Genomic DNA, 23,005 nt, shown 5'->3' on the forward strand with positions numbered 1-23,005 from the left:
CACAACCCACCTATTTAAATAATTTCCCACCTCATTGGTCATTTTGTTTTTGTAAATGACACTAATAAAAATCTGCCACTAACCCCTAAGGAAAGTAAAGAATCATGCCTTTTTCTTTACATAGTTTTCCCTTCATGAGACACCTGGCCAACTGCTCTCCATGCAAGTGGCTGTTTTATGCAAAAAGAAATGAACAGTGTTGAACATTGTTTTAGTACAGTGTGTGCTAGTGGGTGGGGTTTAATGGCCATATTGGGATGGTGTGTCGCGTCTACGGACTTACGGGGGAAGGAAGCGCAGAGGTTTGACATGTTGGGAAGGGGGTTTTATTAATACAAACAATAAAGAAATACAAATAAACAGCGGCGCGGTGGCCGAAAACGATTAACTTAAATAACGAACTGAAACAAACCCGTAGGCGTGTGGCGATTGCCAGAACTCAAAACACATAAAACTAAACAAGGTCAAGTTTGTGCATAGAGTTCACGAAAATGCCAGCGACCCCGAACGGGCGGAAACTTCCGGCATTTATGGGGCGTCAGGCTTGAGTTCCGGTGTGGAGCCCAGCTGCAGGCAATCCTGACAGAGCCCCCCCTCCCCTCCAAGGGCTACGTCCTTCGGAGCCCCAACAGTACCATTCAGTGTGGAAGGCGGCGGAGCGGACGGCGGCAACCACAGGGCTCCTGCTCCTGCTGTATCCTTCACTTGGAGGAACACGGGTCCCTCGGGCTGGCTCCCGGCGTGGTTCAGGCGTGGCGGCCACGGTCACTCGGGCTGGCTCCCCGGCGTTGTCAGGCCGTGGCGGCCCCAGCGTCCCTCGGGCTGGCTCCCCGTCGTGGTCAGGCCGTGCTGACCCGTTCCCTCGGGCTGGCTCCCCCGGCGTTGTAAGGGCGTGGCGGCCCCGGTCCGGGCGGCCCCCGGAGTGGTCATGGTGGCGGGCCCCCGGTGCCTCGGGCTTGGTCCCCGGGCGTGGTCAGGCGTGCCGGCCCCGGGTGCCTCGGGCTGGCTCCCCGGCGTGGTCAGGCGTGGCGGCCCCGGTGCCTCCGGGATGGCTCCCCGGCGTGGTCAGGCGTGGCGGCCCCGGAACCCTCGGCCTGGCTCCCGGCGTGGGTCCCGCTTGGCGGCCCCGGACCCTCGGCCTGGCTCCCCGGCGTGGTCCCGCTTGGCGGCCCCGGACCCTCGGCCTGGCTCCCCGGCGTGGTCCCGCATGGCGGGCCCCGGACCCTCGGCCTGGCTCCCCGGCGTGGTCCCGCATGGCGGCCCCGGACCCTCGGCCTGGCTCCCCGTCGGGTCCCGCATGGCGGCCCCGGACCCTCGGCCTGGCTCCCCGGCGTGGTCCCGCATGGCGGCCCCGGACCCTCGGCCTGGCTCCCCGGTGTGGGTCCCGCATGGCGGCCCCGGACTCCCGTACCTGCACACAATAATCAGGGCCGATCCATCTGGGTACGTGTGGGCCCCTGTCTCGCACATGTCCCCTCTGACACGCTGTGTCACCCCCTGCACCGCGCAGGGAGATTGTCCCAGAGCCTCCGGCGACTGTTCACCAGGCACCCAGGCTGGTGCCTTCTGGACTATGCAGCCCCTCTCGCTGCACGGCCCTGGTGCCAAGGGGGGGGCATTGCCAGACCATCCGGCTAGCCCCTTCTGCGTCCGTTGGGACAAGCAGGCCCTCTTCCTGCCTGTCCCAGCTGGGTCCTCATGCCTACCCGGGGGCTCTATGGCGCTCCACCCCTCTGGAGGCAGACGCAGGCCCATGCCTGGCCCGCCCTCCTCACTGGCTACCGGAGGACCCAGCTCCATCGCTTCCCCACCTCCCCTCCCCTCAGGAGGAGTCCCCAACCCGAACTGCACCCCCCCAAAAAATTCTTTGGGGGAGCACCCCCCCCGGCTGGACTTAGGGGTACCTTGGGGCTTGTCCACCTCGCCTTGGACCAGCACATTCGGTTCAGGAACCTCCTCCCTGGGGTTCGGCTCCGCGGCTGGGTCGCCATCTGGTGGACACAAAGAGGGGAAGTGGGGGCGACATACGGACACATATGCCACACAGACACACACAGACAGAGACAGACAGAAGAGAGGGTCGTCTGGCTCCCTCTCTGGGCTCTCCGGGACCTCCTCAGGGGGCACAGCCAGGATCTCGGGAGGAGCGACCTTCTCGTCGCCCACCAGTGCTGGGTCTTCTTGCCCCGGATCCTGACTGGCACTGGATGTGGTGGAGGGGCAGAGTTCGATCCCTGGCTCAGGCCGATCAAACTCCGCCCTCAGTCTCTGTTGGAAGTCCCGAAAACTCCTGTCTGTCTCTCCCTGCTGCCAGAGGGTTGTGCTCCAGCCCCATGCTGATCCAGTCAGACACTTGAGGATGGTAGTGATCTCGTCTGTGTCTGCTGCCCCCCTGAAGGGTCCCGGGACAATTGGGCTGTCCCACACGGGGCTGGGCACGTCGCTGGAGATGGTGGTAGGTGTGTGGTGTGGAGGGGGGTGGACGTCTTCTCCAGCAGGTGTGGACGCTGGTGCTGCGCTGCCATTTTGCTGGGGAACGTCCGGGCAGAGGGAAGGCGGGTCGGCGACTGGAGCAGGAATGGAGGATTCCCTGCGAGGCAGTCCCGGCAGCGCAGTTGCTGGCTGGCGACCTCCCGTCGCCCTCTTCCACCAGCTTTCCTCACACTGCTGGGAGGGACGTGGGTCTCCACGGACCTCGTGACGATCCTGGATGGGCGCGATGGGCGGAGCCATCCCGGCACCGACTGCCCAAACGGCGTCATCCTGGTCGTCGTCCGTGTCAACCTCGTACCCCCGGAAGTCACATGGGTCATCATGGACGCCGCGATGATCTCGGACGCGCACGCTGGGCGGAGCCATCCCGGCACCGACCACCCACCGAAAATCCACGTCATCATCGCTTTCGTCATCCGTGTCCTCCCACCGGTGACTCCAAGGGTCGTCCACCCTGCGGACATCCTGGACCCATGGCGCGATAAGCTCCCATGGGCAGTACTCTGGCCATTCGGGCTGGAGGCTGCCCACCTCCTCGCTGGAGGAACGCCGCCGTTGTTGCCGCTTCTCACCCCCCTGGAAGTGACGTGGGTCCCCACGGACCTTGCGACGATCGCAGACTGGCGCGATGGGCGGAGCCCAACTCTCGTCTCCCGTGCTCTCGTCGTCGTCGTCCGTGTCGTCCAAGTCCACAGGGAGCCTTGCCAGCAGAGCGCAGAGTTCTTGGCTCGACATGGCGAAGATCGTGGGGGTCGCATCTTCTGCGCTCGCTGCCCACGTCACTTCCTCGCTGCTGCCGACGCCAACGTCCTCGCTCCGCCCACTCACCCGCCGACGTTGTCGCTTCCGGGTTTCGCGGAGTTTCCCGGGGGTGACGTCATCACGCGGCGCCGCGTACCACGGCTTCTCGGGGAGAAAACGCTCCACCAGAACGGGCGGCGCGTCTCTCCCCTGGTGTCCGCGTTCGCCGCGCCGGGCTGCGTCCTTCGCGGCGTTTCTTCTCCTCTGCTTTCTACCTCTGCGCTTTTGGGTGGGTCGCTGGCATTCTGTCGCGTCTACGGACTTACGGGGGAAGGAAGCGCAGAGGTTTGACATGTTGGGAAGGGGGTTTTATTAATACAAACAATAAAGAAATACAAATAAACAGCGGCGCGGTGGCCGAAAACGATTTAACTTAAATAACGAACTGAAACAAACCCGTAGGCGTGTGGCGATTGCCAGAACTCAAAACACATAAAACTAGGTCAAGTTTGTGCATAGAGTTCACGAAAATGCCAGCGACCCCGAACGGGCGGAAACTTCCGGCATTTATGGGGCGTCAGGATTGAGTTCCGGTGTGGAGCCCAGCTGCAGGCAATCCTGACATGGTGACAGTCAGCATTAGTGTGTCTAACTGGTTTTCTTTGAAATAAAGCAGAGGACAGGTTTCCTATCTTATCAAATTTTCCGTTTAAATCATTTTCATTTGTAGCCTCTCCATAGACATTTTTCTTCTTCCACATTTAGGTACAGCAAAGATTTGGTTTTATGAATAGCCCATACTGTCACGACTACGGACTTACGGGGGAAGGAAGCGCAGAGGTTTGACATACTGGGAAGGGGGTTTTATTATAACAAACAATAAAGAAATACAAATAAACAATGGTGCGGTGGCCGAAAACAATTTAACTTAAATTACGAACATAAACTAACCCGTAGGCGTGTGGCGATTGCCAGAACTCAAATTACAAACACTGTTATCAACTGAAGTTCACGAAAATGCCGGAGACCCAGAAGGGGCGGAAACTTCCGGCATTTATGGGGCATCAGGATTGGAGTCAGGTGTGGAGCCCAGCTGCAGGCAATCCTGACACATACGCTGAAGAGAAATAGAAAAGACCTGGAGTGTTATATAGATTTGAAGTTCAAATGTTTCCTGGCCAATCTTAGCAGGGAAAAGATTATTAGAAGATTATTATTGCACATATGTTTGAGCTCTGAGTACAGTATGATTTTTCATTGACAAATTGACCTCAAGTGCTGCTGAAATATGTTTGTAATCAAGATTTTTTTACAAAAAATTGGCTCATTTTATTCCCACCAGCTTTTGTAATAATGTTTCAGTGCAAAACAAAACTGTCAAAAAGTATTCTAATATTCAAAGCTTGGTAAAGCCCATTGAGTCCATTTTTGCAAAAACATAAGTGTTGTTGCCTTGTCATATGAACTTCAGTTGTTACTAATAATGGATTAATTAAGTCTCAGGTATGTATAAAAAGAACCCCAGTACACTAGAACTTCACATCAACTGCAACTAGACCTCTGCAAACATGCCTAAGATTCACCCTGAGACTAAAGTGTTGATTATCAAGAGGCTAAAGACCATTTTCACTGCTGTACTGCAGACAAGTACAGAGGATAAAAAAAGATTTGAAAATACTGTAGACGTTTTTGACAAGCCCAGGTCAGGCAGACCCCGCAAGTCAACTGCTCGAGGGGACCTCGAAAATCCAAGGCCAGCCCATTTTCACTGCAGCAGAGCTCCACTAGACCTGGTCACCTGAAGTCCCCATGTCAACCAGAACAGTTTGTCGGATTCTGTCTCAAAATGGCCTCCATGGTCAAATCAGTGCCCAGAAGCCAGCATTAAACAAAAGAAAATTTGCCAAGGCCCATAGACGGCTAAAAGGGTGGACGCTGGAAAAGTGGCAGAAGGTGGATTTTTCAGATTCATCTTCTGTTGAATTACACCACAGTCACCGCAAATATTGCAAGAGACCTACTGGAACACGCATGGATCCGAGATTCACCCAGATATCAGTGAAGTTTGGTGGCACAAAAATCATGGGGTTACATCCAGTATGGGGGTGTGCAAGAGATCTGCAGAGTGGAAGGCAACATCCTAAAACCGCCAAATATTGCCAAACCGCATAGATGCAAACAAGATATTAAATTTGGATCTCACAGCACCACTACTTAATTTGCTAACATATTTTTGTAATTTGTGGTAAATTTGTTCAATTTCTGTATAGGCGACAAAACTTTTGTCTTGCCAAAATTTTACCTTTCTGTCTTGATTAAATGATAACTCTTTTTTCAGTGAGACTAATTCATTTCAATGCATTAAACATCATTTTGTAGGGTTTAGCTTTTCATATGAGCTATTTCTAGTATATTTACATTTACAGCATTTATCAGATGCCCTTATCCAGAGTGACTTACAATCAGTAGTTACAGGGACAGTCCCCCCCTGGAGCAACTTAGGGTTAAGTGTCTTGCTCAGGGACACAATGGTAGTAAGTGGGGTTTATCATCAGAATAACCTTTAATCCTTCTCTTCTCTGTTTCTAGAACATTGCGGTTGGAATGTCCATATTCATGGTGAATGCTACAGACCCAGACCAGGGCACAGGGGGCAGCGTGCTTTTTTCTTTCCAGCCGCCTTCTCAGTTTTTTGCCATTGATGGAGCCCGTGGCACCGTCACAGTCATCAAAGCACTGGACTATGAGACCACCAACGCATACCAACTCACCGTCAATGCCACGGTCAGAACCCATCAGCACTGCGCTCACGGTCTAGTGACAAATTCGGCCCAGTCAGCTCCTAATTAGACAATGGACTAAACATAAAGAACCTCATTTTTATCTGAAATTAATTTCAGCCAGCTCGTTTCTGTTCATGGAAGGTAAGATAAGATAAGATCTGGTAAGAAAGTGGTGCACTAGAGTTTAACCAATCAAACTAAAAGACATATTCATGGAAATTTTAAAGTACAGGCCAAAAGTTTGGACACACCTTCTCATTCAATGTGTTTTCTTTATTTTCATGATGATTTACATTGGTAGATTCTCACTGAAGGCATCAAAATTCTGAATGAACACGTGGAGTTATGTACTTAACAAAAAGTGGAGACCTGGCCTCCACAGTCTCTGGACCTGAACCCAATCGAGACTGTTTTGGGTGAGCTGGACCACAGAGTGAAGGCAAAGGGGCCAACAAGTGCTAAACACCTCTGGGAACTCCTTCAAGACTGTTGGAAAACCATTTCAGGTGACTGCCTCTTGAAGCTCATCGAGAGAATGCCAAGAGTGTGCAAAGCAGTAATCTGAGCAAAGGGTGGCTATTTTGAAGAAACTTGAATATAAAACATGTTTTCAGTTATTTTACCTTATTTGTTAAGTACATAACTCCACATGTGTTCATTCATAGTTTTGATGCCTTCAGTTAGAATCTACCAATGTAAATGGTCATGAAAATAAAGAAAACACGTTGAATGAGGTGTGTCCAAACTGCTGACCTGTACTGTATATGTTATTATCCTTTATCTCATATATTAACACTATCTATGGTGTATTTCCTACTAACCTGTGTATTCTGCGTTTTCTTAGTCTTCAACTAACAAATGATCAAGCGCCACAAATGACTATCATAGCAGAATCATGATAGTTTTCCTATAGTGTCATATTAACTATAGTTTTAGAATCTCAAATTAAATTTGCAGTCCTGCAGCTGAAGTCACTAAAGTTGCATGTACCGAGGAACCCTCAAGGATCCCAATATGTCAGGTTATTTTTAATGCATGGCATCTCTCCAGTATGATGTGTGCATGTGTGTTGTAGGACCAGGATAAAATACGGCCTCTGTCAAGTTTGGCAAACCTGGCCATCACCATCACTGATGTACAGGACATGGACCCAATCTTCATCAACCTGCCCTACAGCACCAACATTGTGGAGGATGCGCCTCCGGTCAGTCCATCCGCATCCACACATCTCTCATATGCTCTATATTTTTCTAAAATATTCCTTTAGTTATATGACAATTCAAGTTGCACATAGGTGACAGCCTACTTTATTATACATTTATTATATGTTATTAATCTGGAGGGGGAGTCTGGACAAGCAGTAATCAATTAAAGAAGCAAAAATGCAACATGGCTCAATGTGGGTTTTAAGGCATAATATCTCCTGTAGGTCTCTTAATTGATTCTTCTTGTTAGTAAGAATGCGGATGCTGGAGTGGTGAGTGCCATCGAGTTCAGAACTTGGATCTTGGTCAAGATGTGTTACCAAAGCATATTGCAGCAATGCAGGCAGATTAATCTTCTGCGTTCATTGTTGTGAGGCGACTCCAAAGGTCACATAGAATTCATCTCCTAGGATCACCACTCTGATTTACTGACTGTGTTCCCTCTGCCTGGAGACTGTGTATGTATTTGCGAGAGAGGCAGAGAGAGAAAGCAGAAGAACAGAAGACCACCACCCACATGCCTTGCTGCTAAACACAGTTAGTGTGTGTGAATGAATTAAGCCATAAGAACAACATCCTGTTAAAGTATAACCATTTTGAAACACACACACACACACACTCCATTCTCCCCTATGACTTTGTGTCCCTCTTTGCTGTAACAAAATGTCAAGTACGACATTTGCATGCATATTAACGGTGCGTGACGGCGACTGCACCGATCCGTCAGCTGTCAGGGGAAGGTCAGCCTAAATCTCTTTATTCCACAGCCACCTACAGCTGACCCTTCAGAGGTCACCATAACTCGATCTTTGGAAATGAATACAAAAGAGAAAACAACCCTTACTGCCATATGTCCATCAGTTTGCTTCCTTTCAGTGTGACCAAAAAGCTTTCAACAGGCTGATTAACAAATAAACAAACAAACAAAAAAATTCAAGCTTTCATCTGACAAAATGTATTTATTTACAGTGGGGCAAAAGGTTTTTGTCAGCCATGAATTGTGCAAGTTGTACCACTTAAAAAGATGAGAGACGTCTTGTCATTTTCATCATTGGTTCACATCACTTTTGAGAAACATGAAATGGATTTTTAAAGAATCTCAGGCATCTTTTTTTAAAGAATTTCTGGTGCACATGTGGACATAACTGGACTTGGAGGAGAAACAGGATGGAGATGTTTGGAATGTATGAGGTATGCAACAAGCGATGGAGAGTGGCAGGCAAGTTGTAAAGACAATTTCACATAGAAGCTTGGCAGCAAGAAAGTTAGACTTGCGATGAGTGAGCCCCAAGCAAGATGGCCACCAGGGTTTTATACAGGACACCGACCCATTCCTGCGGACCCAGTGTGGGGGAAAATTTTATTTGTATAGGGTGCAGAAAATAAGTGTTAGCACTTACAAACAACCAAGAATTCTGGCCCTCACAGACCTGTTACCTTTTTAAGAAGCTATTCACTCTGTACCTATATTAATGGAACCTGTTTGAACTTGTTTTCTGACACCTGCCCACACCTTCAAACAATCAGACTCCAACCTTCACCATGGTGAGAAGAGATCAACTGTTGGAACAATTATTAGAAAATGGAATCACTGACAATCTCCTTCAACCTTGGGTACGAGGCAAAATCTCACCTCATGGGGTTCAAATGAGGAAACAGCCCAGAACTACACAATGACAACTGATCTATTATAAGGAAAGGATGATTGGGGCCATGTATTTTGAGATTTTGGGCAAAAACCTTGTTCAGTCAGTGAGAGCATTTAATTGAAATGTGGCTGGATCTTCCAGCATGACAGTGATCCCAAACACACTTAAGGTCAGAATGAAAGTTTTGTGCCCTTGCATAGCTATAAATGCAACATAAACGTCCAAGCTCTGTAACTCTTGGTCAAGTCAAAAGTCTGACAGAGTGAAAAGAAAAAGCACTGGCAAGGCTGTGTGTGTGTGTCTGTGTTCACATCAGGGGGCTTCTACTGCTGTTTCTGTTTGTTGAGATGACATTCAGACCCTTTTTGTGGACAAACACAATTTGTCTGTCAGGTGATTTGAGTGGGTGGGATGAAGATGGGTCAAGATGGAGGGGGGGATAGTTTGCTCTGTTTGCTCAGTCTGAGAGGACAAGTGATTGAACAATTCAGCAGTGCAGGCAGCCAGCGAATGCACGGAATGCACATTATTTCAGGCCTATTTCTCCCTCTCCTCTCCATCTTAGATCCCTCTAAAAGGGCTGTAATTGATTCTGCTGTAATTGGCTGATGACGGGAGATGCTTTGGCAGAAATGGACCATAAACACTCTTCAGGCACAATTTGTTGGATCAATTGGGGGCAGAGTCAACTGAAGTAGGTTGTATGTCTCTCTCTTTCTTTATTTGCCTCTTAAGCATCAGCACCTTGTCAGATTGAGAAGCAGAGGCCAAGAAACTGCAGCAGCACAAATGCTCTTTTAAAAGCTTTTTTCTCCTTCCGTGCATTCTGTGTGTATCGCTGGTCCAACCTGCCCAGCTGAAGAGAGTTTTAGAACAATGTGAATATCACCAGCAGCCACAGTTTCTTTCAAGCTGCGTATTCATCATCAGTTAAATCCAGTCTGATAAGGTGGTGTTTGTATTTTCTTGTGAGACTGTGTGCAGTGTCTGAGACCATTACAGAGGCAGGGATGTGTTTGGGTCTTTGTGACTTACTGTGTACTAGATTGTTTCATTTGCTCCCTCCACAATCATTTGTGCTAAGAATTTGTGCAACTCAAGTGGGTGTTTTTGTTTGTTTGTGTGTCTGTCTGCTGTTCAGGGCTATGAGGTGCGCAAAATAAGAGCCATTGACCAGGACCTCGGTCGTCCTCGTGGTATTGGCTACACCATCATATCAGGTGGGTCCATTTTTTAACCTCCCCACAAACACACTGCACATTAAATGACTCACTCACAGTTCCAGCAAATCATGATGACGAGATGACGAGGAAGAAGGACGCATTCGCACAATGTCACGATACACGAATATTGGTGGCCTAGCGGTTAAGGAAGTGGCCCTGTAATCAGAAGGTTGCTGGTTCGAATCATGATCTGCCAAGGTGCCACTGAGGTGCCACTGAGCAAAGCACCGTCCCCACACACTGCTCCCCGGGCGCCTGTCATGGCTGCCCACTGCTCACTCAGGGTGATGGGTTAAATGCAGAGGACAAATTTCACTGTGTGCACCGTGTGCTGTGCTGCTGTGTATCACGTGTGACAATCACTTCACTTTATAAACATGTAACATAACAAAGATCCGACGATGAACAGAAATGAACAGGGCAGCTTTATACAATTAAACACAGGCGAACACGATTAGGAAACATTACACATGACAAATGTGAAACCCCTTCCGGACTGGGTCATGACAGTTTCATATTTGGATAAATGGTTTAAAGATTTAAAAGATGGCATAATACCGATCAAAACACCTCAACAGATTTCAATTGTCATGACATGTCCCAGAATTCAGTTACTGCTAAAGGCTGCCTATCCAACACACTACCAGGACAATCCTTACAAACAGCCACATGCACAACCCAACACACTGCAACATGCTGCAACACGGTTGCATACACACAATCCAACGCACTGCAACACAGCCCAACACACTGCAACACGGCCGCACACAGCCCAAACTGACTGCAAGGGGACAGTGAGTGAAGTGCCTGCTCAATCATCAGGCAGAATACTGGTCATTTGCAGGGAGAGAAAATTGTCCTGAGATACCTTTGTTTTTGTGTGTGTTGTCTGGTTTATAAGCAGTTAGGAAGTAGTGATGTGGTGGGGGATAAGATAGGGGGTGTAGATGAAGGGGAGGAAAGAGATGAAAACCTCTCATCACCGACAGGCAGAACCCTCACTCCTTATACTTCACACACAGACCACACACACACTACACTTCACTACACATCACATTCCACAAAGACTTATGGTTTTTAATGTTACTGATGCATATATTTATGCAAGTAATAAAACATGACCTCACAATGTTGTGTAGGTTCCTGTCTGTCTCTCCTTACACCTCTCATTATAGCCAGTTTTTTACTTGTATGAATGTGTGTATATGAGTGTTCATGGGGCAGAATGAGACTCAGCAGGGAGTTTTAAGAGGGTCTCAATCTGACCTCTCAGAGGACCAACATGTCTGCAGCCTCCAGCACACACCAGAGAGAGAGAGAGAGGGATAAAGATGGACGTACTTCTCATTACTATTCCTGCTACTCTCTTCATAACTACGATCACTTCACCTCCTGCTGAGCTCTCAATCTGTCTGTGTGTGTCATAAACATTCAGTCACACACATATGCATCTGTAGTTTTGCTGGCAGGGGATACTGAAGTCTGAAACTGGCTATAAAAACGTAACCTGAGGAATCAATGAAACCGGTGAAAATGCCTTAATTACACATCCACAACTTTTTAAATGATCCTAAACCAAACCTCTGGAACCAAAAGGTTAGGGAAACAGGTGGGACAAGTCTGTCTTGAGGACATCAAATTTCCACCCCCTTTCATATTGGCAGGAGTCCTATACAGATTATGGGAGTGGGTGGATGAATCAGACATCCATTTCAGGCATTCGGGTGTTACATTTGCTTTCATGTCAACATTTTTCATCATTTTGATTTCGTTGGACATGGGTAAACACCTCATTTTGATGTTGACTAAGGATTTTTTTTATTTTGATTTTCCATACAAATTCTGCATATTTGTTCGAAGTTGTTTAAGGGTCAGTGAGGAATATCTGAGTAGAACTGCAAATGAACCCCGAACATCATCTAGCCTTAAGTGACCTGGGGAAAGGTGGGGCACAGCACTGGGCAGTTGCCAGAGCCACAATGATGGATGGGGTGAGGGAGACTGCCATCTCTCTGCCATCTGTGACCTTTGGCAGACCTCTAAGTCTGTGCCATGACTACCATGTGCAAGCCATGTGAGGAATGAGAATCATTGCTGATCCGCTCACAACAGTGCTGACAACAGATTTCAGATTCAGTGTGTGTTGTAAATGTCTGTTATGGAGGAAAGAGATCTCCTCAGTTGTCCTCACTATTTGCTATAGGTCCAATGCGGTGCAGTTTCCAAACCAGATAGTGATGCAGCTGGTCAGAATGCTCTCAATAGTTCCTCTATAAAAGGTGGTTGGGATGGGAGGTTGGAGATGGGCTTTCCTCAACCTTTGCAGGAAGTAGCTGCTGGGTTTTCTTGGCTGTTGAGCTGGTGTTGCGAGCCCAGGAGAGGTTCCCCTCTAGATGAACAAAGAGGGACTTGTGTTCTTGACAATCTCCACACAAGATCCTTTGATGTTCAGTGGGGAGTATTCCCTCAGTTCTCTTCTGAAGTCAACAATCATTTTGTCCATGTTCAGAAACTGATTGTTGACCTTACACCAGTCCATCAGTTATTGTACCTCCTCTCTGTAGGCTGAATCATCGTTCTTGCTGATGAAACCCACCACGGTCATGTCATCGGCGAACTGGATGATGTGGCTGGAGCTATGCATCAATGCACAGTCATGGGTTAGCAAGGTAAACAGCATCAGACTGAGCATGTTGCATGCTGAGATGTTGTTTCCAATCCAGGTCTCTCAGTCAGCAAGTCCAAGATCCAGTTGCAGAGGGAGGTGTTCAAATCCATCAGGCTCAGCTTCTCCACCAGGTGCTGGGGAATGATGGAGCAGGGTCTTCATGTTTCATGAGCAGCCTCTTGAAGCACTTCATCATGATGGGTGTAAATGCAACAAGACAGTAGTCATTAAGACATGACACTGAAGACTTCTTAGGCATGGGCATGATGGTGGTGGCCTTGGCTCAGTGAGATGTTAAAGATGTCAGTGAGATCATCTTCCAACTGGTCTGCGCATTCTCTGAGCATCTTCTAGGGATGTTGTCTGGTCTATCAGCCTTTTGTGAGTTTTTGCATAGCGTTTTCCTGACGTCCACTGTTGTTATTGACAGCACCTGATCACTGGGAGGAGGGTTGGATTTCCTTGCAGTCACGTTGTAATGTAATGTAATAAGTCAAATTGTGCATAGAAGTCATTCAGGGCATCCAGCTTTGCTGCTCTAATGACTTGAGACAGTTTGGCCCTCACTGGTCTTAGGACCATCTTGTCACCCTTTCTGAGGAGTCTCCAGCCTTGAGCAGTTTAGATTAGTTATCCACAGCTTCTGGTTTGATCATGTGGAGATTGACTTTCTGATGTAACTGTGCTGTGTACTAATCCAAGTTTACCCACATGTATACTGACATTATATACAATTTCTTAACATTATTCGGTGGTATGATAGATTCAACAGAAACACGACCGTGATGGCATGACGCATGTGCATTACCAAAGACTATGCCATTCTGATAGGTAGGCCAATCCGGTTTTGTGCATCTGTCGAGCATAACAATTTTGTGGTCTGATTGTCCGAGATAAGGGTGGGGCTCCACCCGGTGCGTCGGCAATGTTTGTGTCAGAGCAAAAGGTCCTTTGTCATGTTTTGTGTGTTATTCCATTTTGGACACTGTGAATCCCTCTGTGTACTTGTATATGGTGAGATCTCAATAAAGTTGAGTCTGAATTGGCCTTGACTTTGAAATCACACAGTCTCAAAGTCCACCAGCAATGAATGAGTAGCTAGAGACTAGCACAGAGTTTTTTGCACTATTCGTGTTATGTAAACACACAAGCCACAGGTCTTATCGCACAGTGCTGCAATCCTGTCGGCACAAAATGCAGTAAGCCCGTCTAGCTGAGATGCTCTGTAAAAACAAATGTAGTCCAGTTCATTTTCCATGGAATAGACATTAGATAAAAGGATGGACAGGAGATCCGGCCAGCTACAATTAGCCCTTAGCCTAGCACAGACCACTGCCCATTTTCCCTGCTTCCAGTTTCTCGTGTACCATTGTGGCAGCATTTTCCTCAGACAGCAGCATCAGGCAACACCAGGGCCTTGAGTAAACAGATGCTTTTTCAGTTTAGATTTAAACACTAAAATTGTGTCTGAATCCTGAACACTGACCAGCAAGTCGTTCCACAACTGTGGAGCTCTATAAGAGAAAGATCTGCACCCTACTGTATCATTCTGTACACCTTGCTGTATCATTCTGCAGGAAGCCTACACCCTTCGAATGCAGAGGGTGTGGCGGATCGTAAATAACCAAAGGTTCACTGCAGGGGAGACCATTAAGTGCTTTATAGGTCAAAAGTAGGATTTTGTAGTCAACCCTAAATTTGATGGGTAGCAAGTGCAGCAAACATAAGATCGTGGTGATGTGGTAGTATTTTCTAGTTCTAGCTAGACTAGCTGAAGTTTACTCATGCACCTACTAGAACATTCAGACAGAAATTCTTTGCTGTAATCTAACCTTGATATAATAAAAGCATGGACCAACTTTTCTGCTTTGTGCATTGAGATTATATTTCTTATCTTTGCAATATTGTGAAGGTAAAAGAATGCTATCCTTAACTCCTGTAATTGGTAAGATAGAAAGGCTATTCAGAGGTATGGTGTAGTCTGACAGCTTATATCTGGCGGCATGAGGCCCAAGTTACAAGAGCTTCTGTCTTATCAGGATTTAACAGAAGAAAGTTGGTGAGCAACCACTGTCCGGGAGGATACCACCAGCCCCCTTGTTCCTGGCCAATATTGACGTCATGTTCCGCAGGGTCAGTCGGGTCAGATTTTCTGGGCAGTCGAGGATTCCTACCCCATGGTCCCTTGTCTGGTGGCATTCAAGTTGAGATGCAGCCATTTAATGGGGCATGCCAGAGACTGATCGGAGCGACGGGCGCCCGTGGACGGTTGAAAGGGTGCCCACTGATGGGCCGTGCTTTGGCCCGGGTCTGAAGCCATCAGCGCAGGACAGTTGCAACTTGTCCTCATGGACTTACTCCCACCTTCATGGACTGCTTTGCGTGGCACGCCGGGAGTCATGTCTAGGTTGGAGGGCACTGTCAGGATCTGGTCTGGCAGGGTCCTTTTGGTCATGTTGGTGCCCACATTGATGGCGTGCTGCAAGAGGGGCTGTTGAACACCAGAGCACAGATTTTCCAGTGGCAGCTGTGAAGATGAGCACTGTGGCACACTGTCATTGTGCCCAGAAGAGTGCTAGCGCTGGTGGCAGTAGCCTGATAAACTCATCAGCTAAACAGATAAAATCTCTGAGAGCTTGGCAATGCTGGAGTCAGCATGCTAAACGTTGCTTTCTTAAGTCCTTAGAGGGCGTGTCAGGGTCCTCTAGGACTCGTCTCATTTGCCGGGTAATTTAGATTAACGAGGTTTTAATTGCAAGGTGATCAGAGCTAATGATCTGGGGAGTGTGATCAGGATTTTAGTCCTTGTTCCCTCCCTCTCTGTGTTGCAAAGCCCTGTTAGTTACATTAGAGGTGCTGAGATATTTGTTTGTTCATGTTAACAGGGATATGTAAAGAGTAAAAAGTAGTCCTTAAATCCTCAAATTAGGACAGAGAGGCTTCTGAAGAGGAAGGATTTATTAAAACACAATTCTGAAACAGGAACTGTGGTTTATGAGAAAGCAAAACCTGGAGTACTTACACGGACAGTACTTTGGGAAAAGGGAAACAGGGAGTGGGGAAGAGAGGCTCACATAAAACCACAGTTCACAGATACAGAGGTGGGAGTGCAGGGGTTTTGGACACAGCAGGGCAGGGTAAACACAAGGAGATAGGGGTAGGCAAAACCTGACTGGGGTCTACAACAGAAAGGACTAAAACACCAGAGACAAGGATCAAGAAACATTAACAAGACAAGAATTCTGACAAGATGCAAAACTAGGATGAACGGAACACTCTTTGGCATGAATCAGCAGCAGAGATTGGTATGGGGGTCAGCAGTACAAGACCAGACAAGGAATGTGAGCATGAGATGTCCTTATAATAGACGTGACACAGGTGTAGATGATGAGGAGGGGGTGTGACAGAATCAGTAACGTGCAGAAGGCAGCAGCAGTGCTTTTGACGCATAGCCATGATGTTTTATAAAGCTGAAATGTGAAATGATGAGTTTCAGTGGGTTCAGGTAAGATTGACCTGTGTTGGTTCAGGTAAAAGATATTATTAGCAGTGTACTTAAACTCATATGATGTTACCTGGATATACAGAGTTACAAGAATGAACAGTTTTGAATTTATTAACATGATTAGATTACTATTGCAGTAAAATGGAAAAAATGTATGTAAAAATGGTACCAATGTTACAGAAAAACCCAAAATAAGAGAAAAGAGAAAGGGATAGAGCGAGAGAAAGAAAGACAGGCTTCAGCCAGGAACCAGGCTTCAGAGAGGCAGCTTGGCCCTGGAGAAACAGGGGGAGAGAGAAAGGCCCAGAAGCTGGGGGAGAAAGGGAGAACCACAGATCCCCCAGAGGAGGGGGAAATGAAGAGACAGTAGCCTTCAAAAGAAACTCTTATATTCAGCATTTGCCACAGACATATCAGATTGTCCTTTGATGTTTCTGCCTTGTCCAAGTAGAACATATAGTAGTCTTCCACCCTCAACAAGACTTTCCTGTCAAGGCACCTCAGGCCATTTGTTGGCTTTTTGGCACCCTGGTGATACTTGGATGTGAAATTTCCCATCTTACACCTTCATTGAAATGAGACTCCATGATGGCAGTGACCTCTTTTTGCAGAACAATGCTGAGGTGACGTTTAACTTGTCCTCCAAATTGCCCAGATCCGATCAAGTATCTGTATGTCTTGAAGAAACAAGTCTGATCCTACCTTACAACTTACAGAACTTAAAGAATCTGCTGCTGACGTCTTGTTATGAGAAATCACAGGACGCCTCCCAAAGTCTTGTGGAGTCCACTAAACAAGCAGTACTATAGTTATAACTCACTCACTATCCATAACGTCATATTCTTATTCAGCCTGTCAGTAACACAGATGACACATGAAAGTGTGTATGTGTATCTATGATGTCATCATTCACTGCCTTTATTTGTTTATGTATTTATAATATCATTGTTATTGTTCTTATTTGGATTTGGAGAAGGAGGAGGATAGAGAACACCGAACACTGACAATCTATAGTGCAATTAAAAAGTGTTTGCTTGTGACTGTCAGTATGACAGACCATTTAGTATTGTGCTGGGAACCTGTTTTCGGCTCCCTGCGGGTTGCCGTTGAAGCTAGCGACCCCGGAGGTGGTCCGACATATCGGATCCGACAGATATTTCACAGATAATCCGAAGGTATTTGGAATTGTATTTAGAATAGGGGTGGAACTGCTTGTCATCAGACATCTTGGTTTTTGTGGATTCACCTGATAACTGGCTCAATCGGAACATTTTGATTCAATGTCTTTCTGGATATATATAAGACACTCAAGACATATTGTTATGTAATCTTAAATAGTACATATTGTTTAAAGTACATAATTTCATATAACTATAAGTATTTAGTACACCAATACTAAACCTAAATCTGTCTATCCTTTGACTAAAATAGAAACAACAAATTAATACAAGATATTTAGCAATTCAACAAATTGGGGCCATCTACAAAGAGGCTTTTATGAATTATGTTTGATGTCATGCATTATTTCTGCATCTTTAAACCAATTGTTTCCTCAAAGTATCCTTATAGTACTATGTTGTCTTCCAGCTCCACAAACACCACCAACCAAATGTAGTGACACATAATACTGATCCACAGAGCTTTGGTATCAGGTGACAGGTGAAAATGTGTAAGTTGTGCAATGAGTTTTTAGACACTTATCTTTACAAACATTCAACAGAAGAGGTTCAGATCAGGCTTTCACTTATTCTTAATTTAGTTTGTTTATTCATATTCATTGTTTATTTCATTTATTTTTCATCCACGGGTTTACTGTTTAGCAGGGCAATACCTTTTATTGGCACACAAAAATAAATACAGAACACACAATATAGCATATTCAGCCTTGTCTGGACACCCGATAAGAGTAAAAGGTGATTATGTTTCATACACACACACACACACACACACACACACACACAGGTGTTTCTCTGTGATGTTTCACCGTGAAGCTCAGATCTCACTCCCTATGGCAGAATCTAATGGTACCAGAGCTTAGCTGCTAAATGGTACTTAAATCCCTGTAAAAGGGGCTTTGGGGATTTTCTTGGGTTTGTAATTATGCTACTGAAAAGACCAGTCCACTGGTCTGATACTGATCCTGCACATCATCTGTAGAGTACATACCTCTCTCTCACTCACACACACAAACACACTAAATTAATATTATTTTTAAGTGGGTGGTTTTAAGTTCAGTTTGCTTTCATTTCACAGAATAGTCTTTACCTGGAATTTACTGCATAGATTGACCAATAAACTGACCAAAGAGTGATCGCATTTTCAAATTATTTCCCACCGTAAACATGCAGCACACATACACACACACACAGTGGACTACAAACCTACAAAAAAGTGGAAAAAGTAAGTATGATTAGTCAGATGCGTGTGAGTTTGTGTGCATATTTTTTTAATGAGCGAAATCAATCAAAATGCTGAATGAATTTTAATTGGAATCAATCGCGTTTGTCGGTCACACCATGCTGCTATTGCAGAGCAGTTCTTAAATTTGAAATTTGTTTACTAACTGTCTTTCAGACAAACCTACACAAACATAAAAAAAGCCATCAGATGTCTCTAAGCCGTCTTAAAGACATTCATTTGACAACAGTTTGTTTTTTGAGAGTTTCATTACTTTACCTAAGAGCTGAAGACTGTGGATCAATGCAATCTGTTTGTGTGTGTGTGTGTGTGTGTGTGTGTGTGTGTGTGTGTGCGCGTGTGTGTGTGTGTTCATGATGGGTGGTAGGTTGAGCTCTTCAAGACTCTCCAGGACTCTGCTTCTGCTGTTTATCTGTTTCCCATCATGCCTCTCTTTATCTCCTGTGTTATTATTATCTTGATTCTTGTTGCAGCTTTACTTTTTTTGGGGATGGAGCAGAAAAGAGCTTTAAATAAAACGCCTCATTTAGGATTCATGGGATTCTGATAGACTGCCAAAGGCAAGAAGCCCTGGGGGGCATTATCAGTTGAGATCACAAAGAACTGCTGTCACAGAACGGAGTGTGTTAGAGTGTGTGAAAGTGTGTTTAAACGTGAGAAAATTTCAGAGTGCACACATGCTGTTGTGCATCTCCTCCTGTGTATAAGCATGGCTTAAATTATTGTGTTAAATGTTCTTAAATGACACTCTAATTAAGGAAGCTGAGAGAAGACATTCTAACCTGCCAGCTCCAACAGGAATAAATGTCAAATGTGTCTCTTCTTCAATTCAATCAGAACCGCACAGAACCATGCTTTAGCTGCTCTGCTGCCACTACTACTGCCTTATCAGGACCTTTCTAAAAATCCTTCAGGCAGATTATTCCCAGATACTGGATTTGAACAAGCGTGATTCAGTTCTGTTTGATTCGGTGTGTTTATTATGATTGATGATAAGAGGCATGGTTTCTGCTCACAGGCTGGGTTTTTGCTGATTTATGGCATGTTCATGTGAGCTTCCTGGTTTCCTCACACAGCTTAAGTTGTAATAATAATAATCTTCATGTAGACATAGAACCAAACCACCACTAATAGCCAGCCTCACTCTGGATGATGTGACTGCAGAAACACAACTTCCAGAGCTATGACCAGGACCTGTGTGTGTAAGGCAAATGTAATAAATCCTGTAGTCCTACAAAGTGTAGCTCATTAATAGAAACAAAAAAATAGACAGCTCACATTGTCTCATTATAGGAAATTAAAAGAAAAGCCAGTGTGTTGACTGAGGGAAGTCAACAAACAGTTTTTTTCTCCCCTCTCTGTGTGCTCCTTTTATTACAAATGACTCTTCCATGACTGAAGCTGGCTGGACATCTATCTTAAAAACAGCTAAAGATGAAGCAGTGTGAGTGACCCCTCCCAGTGGCATGCACAACTGAACCCTTCCTTGCACAGAACTGAACTTGTCGTGTGCCACCCTCCTTCGATTTAAACCATCAGGAGGATTATGGCACCTGGACAAGGTGGATTATTTCACCCCACCCACCACCACTGACTAAATGTTTTTTCAGTTGAATACAGATACAAATATTTAGAGCTTACTTCTTACAAGTTTGTCTCTTTGATTCTTATTGGAATAGTTCATTCCGATTAGAACAGTCAATGCATACTGTAAGTACTCAATGGATGTGCACATCTATATTTATGTATATTAATTCATGTGCATGTGTCCTTGTGTGTGCATGTGTGTGTCCGTGTGTGTGTGTGCACTCATAGTCAGTCACACACATCAGTCTTGGATACCTTGGCTTCTTATTTTCCAGCTCAGTACAGTCAGTAATGTGAAAGCTTTGGCAATTTTTCTGCCTGACTGCTGAGAGTCTCTGTACACACAGAGTCAAAAACACACACTCTCTCCATTTTCTCTCTGTTTGAAAGTTCAGAAGTCACATTTATTACTACATTAGAATGGGGATCAGAATCAGGCTTTTATTCACTCTCTTGCCTGTAGTCAGCTACTAAATGCTGGACACACCTCAGTAAAAACACTTGATTTTTTTTTTCTTCTGCAAGAAAAAGAAACATTCATTGTATGTAGTTATAGTTATTGTTTTAACTGAAATCCACAGTCAAGCTGCTTTGAAAGGGCTATGAATAATTCTATTTAGATGAGTGTTCTGTGTATAAATTTCATCTCAATCTGTATACTAATACACTAGACAACCCTGACAGGCAGAGTCAAGACCAGACTAAACACACATACAAACTTTCATTCAAATTAGAGTCCCCTAGAGGAATGAAGACTAAGTCTAATTACTGTATAGCTGTGTGTTATGGCATTATTGCATATATTATTTTATGGCATATATCAAACACACTGTCTTCTGTTTGCCTATCTCCATGTTCATTATATGTTATGGCCTCATCTAACCCCTGAAGTGTGTCACTTATTTGACCGAACTGCCCACCATCCCAAACACAATACCATACCCAGCCCCTAACCACACAAACAACTCAATTCTTTTCATCACTGCATCCACCAACTTCCTGCACCTTCTGGCCTCAATCAGGGGTAATTTCCCAACAATGTTGGTCTCTCAAGCCCTACTCACCTATGGCCCCAGGCAACAATGGGTCCTCGCTGCCCCTGGTAACAGTCTCCCTGGTTGGTCTTGATGTGTTTTCCTGTCCTCACCTCCTCCAGGTACCTTTTGACTGTCACCATCCTGCTCCTGTGCTGTAGCTACAGTATTGTTTTTGGCAGCCAGTCTTTTAGTTTTAGTCTAGTCTTATTAGACTAGACTAAGCATGGTAAGCATGGTGGCCAGTCAGGGACCGGCAGGAAGGGGGCCTGCTTGTCCCAATGGACGCAAAAGGGGCTGAGCAGATGGTCTGGCGAAGCCCCCACACTGCCACCAGGGATGTGCAGCAATAGGGGCTGTACGTGCCCAGAAAGCACCACCCAGGGGTGCAGTAAGAGGTCGTCGGAGGGTCCGGGACTGCCTCCCTGCATGGGGCACATCACCAGAAGCATCAGAGGGTGTGGGAGGAGACAGGGTCTACATGTACCCGGAAGGTTTGCCGCTGATTTTTGTGTGCAGGTTGGAGGGACCGAGTCCGCCATGCAGGACGCCTCCATTGAGAGGGAGGACCACTAGCCACAGCAGTGCAGTTGCCGCTGCCCACCCCACCACCTCCACTGATGTTACTGCTTGGGCTCTGAGGACATAACCCATGGTCTCTGTCATGATTGAGTGCAGCTGGGAACACAGCAGGCACCAATCTGCTTGACAGCAGGGCTCCAGCCATGTACAGGCATGGCTAATTAGGTGTACATGGCTGGAGCCCTGTTATAAGGACTTGCTGAGCAGTCGATCGGGGCTGCGACATTTTATGTGGGATCTGTGACCTACGTCCTGTATGTTTTTCAGTTCCTGGCAATCGCCACATGCCTGCGGGTTTGTTTTTGTTTTCCTCCTTTTGTTTCCCCTGTTTTGGCCCTTGTGCCTGGTTTGGCCGCAGAGTGAAGGCAAAGGGGCCAACAAGTGCTAAATACCTCTGGGAACTCCTTCAAGACTGTTGGAAAACCATTTCATGTGACTACCTCTTGAAGCTCATTGAGAGAATGCCAAGAGTGTGAAAAGCAGTAATCAGAGCAAAGGGTGGCTATTTTGAAGAAACTACAATATAAAACATGTTTTCAGTTATTTCATCTTTTTTGTTAAGTACATAACTTCACATATGTTCTTTCATAGTTTTGATGCCTTCAGTGAGAATCTACCAATGTAAATGGTAATGAAAATAAAGAAAACACATTAAATGAGAAGGTGTGTCCAAACCTTTGGCCTGTACTATACATACATTCCAGAGATGGAAGATGATTCCATCATGTTTCATGTTTTCCAACCACACATTGTGTTTTCTTTTCCACTTCATTGTAAAGAGAGTGTGTCCAAAATTGGCTTTGTCATTGTCTCCCAGCCATCTGCTAAACTTAAGTGTCCTGAAATCGAATTAATGCCATAATTGTGTATTACGAAAGTGACGTGGTTTGTGTGACTGGATGGGAGATACAGAAAATAGAAACTGCTATAATAGTAATATTCCCATTTAAGGCGTAGAGTAGAATTGAGTAGAATTAACTAAAATATTTTATCATTGCAATATACTTAGTACAGTAATATCTGCTGTTCTGCAATATTTTACTGTCAGACAAGTGAGAAGTAATTATTCATTTTCTGACTCCAGTGTTCTACTGCTGTTTGCTTGGGCTGAACCTAT

General features: G+C 45.9%; 1 protein-coding gene across 8 annotated transcripts in view; it reads left to right on the forward strand.

Annotated features, from left to right (window-relative positions):
* cdh23 (cadherin-related 23) overlaps positions 1–23,005 on the forward strand; it is a 213,103-nt gene that overhangs the window by 98,161 nt on the left and 91,937 nt on the right. For 7 of the 8 annotated variants that reach the window (XR_003748543.1, XM_028969157.1, XM_028969156.1 and 4 more), the window contains 3 exons: positions 5,824–6,018; positions 7,093–7,221; positions 10,013–10,091. Coding sequence is in view for 6 of the 8 variants with exons in the window: in XM_028969157.1 (XP_028824990.1) it covers positions 5,824–6,018; positions 7,093–7,221; positions 10,013–10,091 (403 nt within the window). In the remaining 2 variants the exon portion in view is untranslated. Of the gene's footprint in view, positions 1–5,823; positions 6,019–7,092; positions 7,222–10,012; positions 10,092–12,658; positions 12,764–23,005 lie in introns of those variants that run through there. The other variant, XM_028969170.1, reaches the window with a different exon arrangement.

Source organism: Denticeps clupeoides, chromosome 2 (genome assembly GCF_900700375.1).
Source record: "Denticeps clupeoides chromosome 2, fDenClu1.1, whole genome shotgun sequence".
Taxonomy (NCBI): domain Eukaryota; kingdom Metazoa; phylum Chordata; class Actinopteri; order Clupeiformes; family Denticipitidae; genus Denticeps; species Denticeps clupeoides.